Source organism: Nelumbo lutea, chromosome 6, assembly GCF_056320005.1.
Source record: "Nelumbo lutea isolate HS-2025 chromosome 6, American lotus-T2T, whole genome shotgun sequence".
NCBI lineage: Eukaryota > Viridiplantae > Streptophyta > Magnoliopsida > Proteales > Nelumbonaceae > Nelumbo > Nelumbo lutea.
The window spans coordinates 14,366,934-14,374,875 of record NC_142689.1 but is presented as its reverse complement, the minus strand read 5'-3'; the positions used below and the strand labels follow the sequence as shown (position 1 = coordinate 14,374,875).

Here is a 7,942-nt window from a genome sequence, read left to right as displayed (position 1 = left end):
CTTAAGCAATAAGATGGATTATGCAACCTGGGAGGGTTTCTGGCTTTCTGCTGATGTCTGGTGAAGTGAAGCCTGTAAACTCATTGGCCGCAAAGGCCCAGCAAGTGCACAAGTTAAGATGCCATCTTCAACCTCAAAGCAGGATCCGTTCTTGTTTTCAGTAATCCTGGGCTTTCTCTCTTCCCAGATTCCTCACATAATAGCATGTGGGATCAAGCTCCAGAACACCTTCCCCTAGTACCAAAGCCACCACACTTCCATCTTATTCCTACCAAGTTAATACGTAGCATCAATTTGCAAACTAACAAGATTGGATTACATAGCCTGTTGGACACATCTTGTTTGCAGCAGACTTGGAGCCTAAGAAGAAAACATGCAAGAGTTGCAGACCTAGCAGACCCTATGGGGTCTGATGATTCTACCTCATAAGAGACCCTGGTAATTTGACAGTAAACCTGCTAATTCACTTGTTCCCTATTCTAAAATACCACTGTGAGGGGCACACGTGCATAGCATGTGTACAAGTAAAGGTAACGAAATGAAGATTTTAACAACCTTAAAGATTCAACTATAATAATGTCACTTTATCACTGGTTCAAGTGTTATTTATTTATTTATTTTTCTTTCACCATAGATTTTGCCTTATTTTTATTAATGGTAAAAATAGAATACAAAATTTAAAGTTGTCTTAGAAATAAATCTGGTGGAAGGCAAAAAATTCAACCATCTTGGTCAACCCATGTTTTCATATTTAATATTAAAAATTTAAAAACAGATAAAAATACACAAAATTACAAAAAAAAATATGAAAAATATATAGAAATATTTATTATATGTATCGATCATATTATGCATTAATCATGTTAGACAAAAATAAGTGACATAATTAAGAATCATTTGTTTTGATAATGGAAATGGAATAAAAAATTTAAATCAATAGCGGAGAAAACAACGAAATCATTTGAACATTTCAAACAAAAGGTTCGACTACGCTATCAAAAAGACTTGACATTAAAAAAACTTGTAACCAATCAACCAAATGATATCACAAAAATGGTAACCAATCAGGGAATCATTGGCCCTTCTACTAGCAAAAACTTATGAATTTTCTAAATAATATCACGGGTATTATAAAATCACCATTTTCACCATTTTTAAGAAAACAATTAATATTTAGACCTTATTTAATTTTCATTTAATTAGAAATAATTAATAAAGACTATTACATATTTACACATTCCTAGAGTCAAAAATTGGATTATGAAATTGCTTAAATAAATTTTCCAATCCATTGACTAGAACCAAATTGTCCTATAAATGCTGGTGGAGCTTCAACCATGATAACCCCTCACTAGACTACCACCCAAATTAGTTTGTGTTGGTTTATAAAACATGCATTCACTCATCAAATGAACTGAAATTTGCCACTTGTTATTTGTGACCTGAAATTTTTATAGTCTCACATGGATATGATGATTTGGTCATAAGATTTATAACTGATTATTAGACATTTAATGCCGCTTTGAACACTACCCACAAAAATAAAACTGTTTTTAGTTATGAGTTCAAATTTCCAACTCCATAAATGGGGGGGGGGGGAGTCGCATTGCACTTTTCCATAACCAGTGAAGCTAAAATATCCAGACTTGCAAAGCTCCATTGCTAATACTAACACCAACCTCTCTATTTCTATAACCATGTGGCGTAGATATGTAATATTTGGGCTGTTGGGTTTGGCTTCAATTTTTCAGATAGAGGCTACTTCCGGGTCCAGTTCTCATCACCAAGCGCAAGCAGTCCTCGACACAGATGGTAATCAACTCCAAGCTGGAAGAGAATATTACATTGTTTCAGCTATCCGAGGAGGCGGAGGAGGTGGAGTAACTATTGGTAAAAGAGAAAGTTCAAGTTCAAGTTCACGCACACCCACTGTGAAACAACACTCCTACGACATGAACTTGGGTAGCCCTGTTACTTTCACTCCGGCATCTAATTCTTCCGAAGAGATGCTTATTTGGGAAGAATTTGATGGAGTTCGATACCTTAGATCAGAAGAAAATAGAATCAAAGAGCAAGTCGATTTGAATATTGGGTTCTCAGGACTAAAGAGAGTTTGGCAAGTGGAGGAAGCCAACAGTGATGCATCATCATCATCTAGCCAAACAACAAGGTATGTGACACTTAGAGGCCAACCAGGCCATCCCGGAGCCTCCACTGTGAGGAACTGGTTTAGGATAGAAAGGATTAGCAGGTCAAGCCCCGAGTATCGAATCACCTACTGTCCTAGCGTATGCGAGTCTTGCCATGTTGAATGTGGAAATGTTGGGATTACAAAGGAGAACGGGAAGAGGTGGCTTTCAGTGTCACAACATAGAGAGTTCCCATTTGTATTTATGAGGGCGAGACACTCCAATGATGAGTAGAAAGCTCAGAATAGCTAGTGAATAAGAACGAAATCATATCAATTAGGCACTTGGGCTTTATGCATTTTTGTTGTTATTGGGGACTTGGGGCACTTGGTGCTTTTGCTGGACTTTCATTATCATATTGGAATAATTTCATATACAGCAGTTGATTCTCTCTTTCTTCTCCCCATATTCTAAATTATGAAATGACAACATTATTTCCATGTTAACACCAAGTTTGATATAAGACTAACTGCTTCTCTCTGTCTGAATTAAGTTTTAATTTTCATTCGTATTCTTGTCTGAACCAAACAGATTATGGGAATAAACCATTCCGATTCTGATTTCAAAGAATTTCAATTCCAATTCTGATTCTGATTTTGACTGCAAACCAAACAAACCCTTAGAGGTATTTTAAAGATTAATAATAAACCTAAATGTATTTACTAATTTATCATCTGATTAAAGGAATTATATGCAAATCCCATCCCCAGTTTAGAGACCAAAAATATTTTTCTTGGCCCCATTTAAGAATTGGGAAGATTTACCCATCCAGGGTAGAAGAAAAGTTGCCATCCTTTGGGGGCAGATGCAACAATGGCCAAAATGTTGGAGAAGGTTCTAGTAGTTTACCCAAAAAATTAAAGATTCCCTGGTTAAACTCAGCATCATATTGTATCCATTCATATCAATTGATACATACATGATATAAACATGTCAAGCACTAAAAAGTGGAGATTCCATAGCTTGACAAGTTTGACATGGTATCATATTGCTTCATATCAACCTAGATATACGCAATACAGTGTGATGATACATGTGGATGTGATAATATCGTATGGACACCGGTGGAATGTTTGGCACAATGTCCAATCCAATCATGCCACATTCCCTGTACATTGTATTTCAATCATGGTTTAAAAAAATGACCCGGAAATGGAATCGTTCTGGCCACCGGTTTTTGGGTTGTTGGTTCTAATAGATGGCCTGTTTTATCAAAAAATTTAAAAAGTATTTAAAATAATTAAAAAAAGGCCAAAAACTATCGAACAGGTCGATGGGTTGATTGTTCGGGTCAATAGGCCATTGACTTATTCAATGGTTTTTTCGTTAGGGGCTGGATTTGGGGTAAAATGGAAATGATTGCCTGAATGGTTCCCAAGCCAAATGGTTCGACCGTCTGAGTCAACGATGGTTCAAAAACCATGATTTTAATACAAACCAAACATATCATGTCGATATTTTGAATCTTATTTATAATTTTAAGGAGATCAATGGTATAAGCCCAACTAGATTAGGTCAGGTTAATCTCAACACAGTTACTCGAGTTATCTATCTAACTCCCAACCCTAATCCAGTGCAGATGGGTCAACATCTTCATGGTTATGGTTATAGTCTTACAGAACACCTTGGGGTGGAAAATAATAATATATACTGGTAATCTAGCATTCCAGTAATTAAGGCCCCAAGAAGCACAAGGGTGATCAGATTAGCTGCCCTTGATGGCTCCGTCAGGGGCTGTTTAACAAATAACAAAAACTCCACGTCAGCCATCAAGTGTTATATACCCGTAACCATTCCAATCTCTGACTTCGTGTGCATGAATGAGGTTGGCCGTTTTTGGTTAATCAGCACTTCACTTAATTAGATGTGTCAATGGACCGGTTTTGGATTCCATCCAAATCAAAATCAATTTAGACGAGACCAACAAGACATTAAATTGGAGTGGTCCAACTGTAATGAACTTATATTGGATTGGATAAGATTGAGACAATATCCGGTCCATTGATAGAGATAAGAATATAGGTGTCCATGGACGACCAAGTTTACATTAAAACAAAATTGAACAGATTGGACAGTCTAAATATTGAATTGGACTGGTCCAAAATGGTTCAGAATATTCATTGGATTGGATTGGACCTGGTCCATTGTTATGGACTCACATTGGACCGGACCAGATTGGACCAAATCTAGTCCAATTGACACCCATGGACATAACCATCAAGTAGGGCTGTTTAGATGACAGGTTGGGTCAGTTTACTAGTTTTCAACCGACCCAACCTGGTTGGGTTCCCTAAAGATTAAACCAAAACCAACCCTCTATTAAGCAAAACCGATGTGATCGGTTTAGGTCAGTTTGGGTTGGTTTTTGTTTAAATATATACATTTCCAAAATATATATATTTCGGCTTTATATATATATATTGATAATATATATATTATATATAATATTTCAATGAAAATATATTTATAGAAACTGAACCAAATTATTGATTTACCCGTCTTTCCAACCCAAAACGATTGGTGGTGAAAAAAACCGGCCAAATCAGTTGGGTCAGGCCGGGTTGGTCAGTTTGAATTTATTTGTGAACAGCCCACCATCAAGTGCAGCTAATCTGCGGTCCCAGGAAAGGTAAAAAGAGTGATGATATATTCTGCGGACAGGATGAGGCCAAAGCAAGGAAAACAACAAAGATGCTTCAAATTCAAAAGCACACTACTCTCAAAAAAAAAAAAAAAAAAGAGCTTACTGATACAAACCCGTCAATGATACGAGTTGGGGTTGGAATGATAAAGTAATAACATCGGGATCTGAAAATTCCTCAAATCCAAGTGCACAAATTCAAGGGCTACAAGTTCTGAGAATCCCTTCTAAGAACGGATTTCACTTTCAAATTTACAACCCACTATAAATTTTTGAATTATCGGGAAAACAAGGACATGAATCATGGGTCATGGCTAAGAGTACCACAGTCCATTACCTCTACTCCAATTTATATTCTGTCTCGCACGTAGAAAGTAATAATTACTGGCACTCTGGCAGTATTCCAAATGTAACGTCTTTCTCATCTAGAGATGGGTTGTTGGCTTGTTGCCACGGCTCCTGCCTGACTTAATTCCAGCATATTGTCATCAATATACAGCTGAATAGGATATAAAATTCAGCACACAGAGGCAACGAGTATACACATCTCCTGACATTGCCATCCAAGAATTCCCAGAATGCACCAAAGAGGGAGCACTGAGCCAACTGGGTTGTCTTAGCACCATTTCACTCATTTGAAATCTGATTCATCTGATCTCCATATCCCTCGCCAACTGTAAAGGCTCAGATGGTTGGTTTGCCTGGTTTGAACCCATTGGTCTTGATAGATGCAAGGGGGCTCTCTTTGGGGCCAGTGATCCTTGTGGGCTCAAAGTTCTTCTGAGCTGTTTGTTGTTGAACTTGCTGGTGCTCTGATGTTTCCATGTTCCTTAAATATGGCACATCACCTTTGCAGTAACGGTGCCACATGTTGCGATATGTTGATTCCAAACTTAAGACGAAGTTTCGTCCATCACAGACTGGAGAGTTCATCATTTGGTCTCGAAGCTTCACTCTAAGCTTTGAGAGATCTGAAATATTAGATGCCAAGTCGATTGCTAGCTGGACGTACTCATCTTCATTTTTAGCAATTAGATGTCCTAACCCTGCATTTCAGAAAGCACTAAGTTCTAGTTAATTTGGACCAATTATGTAAGAAAAAAGCATGAAAGAAGATAAAAGCTGCACAAGTAGGAAATACTGCTGCAAGGTATCTTCTAAATGAACAAATATCCATTTTGACTCTGAGCTCTGGACACTTTCATTTCTTATTTTTCCTACTTTATTGTTTGACATAATGAACATCTTAACTAGCGGGAGGTTGTGATATGTCATGTAGCTGAGGAATTCAACAAGTCTAACCCACTCTTAAAAAATTATCTTATGTTTGTATGCATGAGGTGCAAATATCTAAAGTTGTTTTTTTTTAGGGGAAAGGGGGTTGCTTACTGTCAGCTTCATGTATAACATACATTTTTATCTCTTCATTTTTGCATAGAAATATAAAACCACTTTGCTTTCCTTCTCAAATTAAACAAATAATGAATCTAGGATTATGAAATCCAACTTTCCTCAAGTCTCATAAAGAGTTCTTAGGTATCAATGGTAACATTTCATTTATCTGTGTCCTTTATCTACAGGCAAATGAATGTTGAAACACGTTATTGTTGAAATGACACTTTCCAAGCATGTGGAGTCAGACCCAAGTCCCCAATCCATGCAGGTGGAAAGCCACATCATGAACACAAAAACACTCTCGTTTTATCAAATTGTATTTTATATGCAAATTAGTTTAAACACTGGTTGGTTATACATTTTTATCTGAACCATTAGTTCTCTACAAGTTCTAGTTTCGCAAATGCCATAGTAGTCACTTGCCCTTTCATTTTAAGAGATACATGCTGTTCCCATTCCCTAACACAATTTATATTACATACACTAGTGTAAGAGCATGCACATGGTAAAGATAAAAGGGTAAAAAGATGACAAGACAATTGGATTTTGAAACCTTCTTACTGAGCTCCTTTAAATGTATTAACTAGGTGATTGGATTTAAAGTAAAACATTAGAACTGTATGCAAGCATTTATATTATATGATTGATACTATTGAAATATTCTATTTTTTAAGGCCTAGAAGATGATCAAAATACCCATGCTGTCTAAAAATATAGAACAAAAAAGATTTCTTATTTTTACCTTCATAGCTCCTGCATCATCCCTCTTGCTGAGTTAGGCTATTTGTTTTTCTCAATCAAGTAAGACTGAATAACTTTGTATTTATAATCAAGTAAGGCTATTTGCATTTACATCATATGCATGCTAAAAGCCATAAACAAGCTCTTGCACGGCAGGCATTTTTTTCCAGTTTGTGGAGTCGGACCCAAGTGCCCCAGTCCATGTGCAAGTGGAATGCCACTCGACCCCTTGGTGCTTGGATTCAAGCATGCAAAGAAAAATCAACACAAACAATGGTCTAGCTTATTGGATTTGTATTCATGTGCAAATTTGTTTAAAAATTGACTATGCCTCCATTGGAACTGCTAATTCTCTATATATTCCTGATTTTAGAGTGTTATTGCTATCTCTAGCTCTTGATTTTAAGAGATACATGTAAGCTACAAACAGGGGCCATTGCTTGGTCTAATGACTAATCTAAAGCTGACAAGCATGAGAATGCATGTTCAATTCTGGGAGCGGCTCCTTTGTGCAAAAAAAAAAAAAAAAAAGGCCAAAGGTTAGATCTGTATACAATCTATCCCTCTCAATACCCCAAATAGCTGGATCAACATCAAAAAATGGTTTTTTTAGTAGGGTGCAAATGGTATCTGTTTGTCTGAGTTTGAATTCAAATTCAATTCAGCCAAGTGTGATCTGAAAGTGGATCAAATATGAATCTACCTCTATCCATTTGATAATATTTAAATATATGCTTATGATGTAAATAAACTTGTATTGTACCTATTAATCAAGTTAACCTTTTCTTTTAAAAAAAATTGGATTGTATCTATTAGTTGGTTTGAATGTCATATGTGTACTAAAAAGTCATAGGATCAAGTCTCAAAAGTTCTTTCAGTTCATTTATTTATGACATAAAATATCAGTGCCTTAGTTAATCTTATTAATGAAACATCACATTTTGATAATTTTTAGTTTAATTTATTAATGGTGTGC

At 36.3% G+C, this 7,942-nt stretch overlaps 2 protein-coding genes across 2 annotated transcripts in view; one reads left to right on the top strand and one right to left on the bottom strand.

The window, feature by feature from the left end:
• Positions 1-1,606: 1,606 nt before the first annotated feature.
• Positions 1,607-2,582, top strand: LOC148847502 (kunitz trypsin inhibitor 5-like). The gene has a single exon (XM_088951774.1). The coding sequence runs from the start codon at positions 1,698-1,700 to the stop codon at positions 2,421-2,423; it is 726 nt and encodes a 241-aa protein (XP_088807900.1). The 5' UTR covers positions 1,607-1,697; the 3' UTR covers positions 2,424-2,582.
• Positions 2,583-4,936: 2,354 nt separating this feature from the next.
• Positions 4,937-7,942, bottom strand: part of SPY (Tetratricopeptide repeat (TPR)-like superfamily protein) — a 63,956-nt gene continuing 60,950 nt past the window's right edge. The window contains exon 18 of the mRNA XM_088950192.1: positions 4,937-5,876. Coding sequence (XP_088806318.1) covers positions 5,515-5,876 — 362 coding nt within the window. The 3' untranslated portion in view covers positions 4,937-5,514. The remainder of the gene's footprint in view (positions 5,877-7,942) is intronic.

Excerpts from the sequence above, each read along its gene's own strand:
- LOC148847502 (XM_088951774.1), top strand. The coding sequence starts at position 1,698 with ATGTGGCGTAGATATGTAATATTTGGGCTGTTGGGTTTGGCTTCAATT.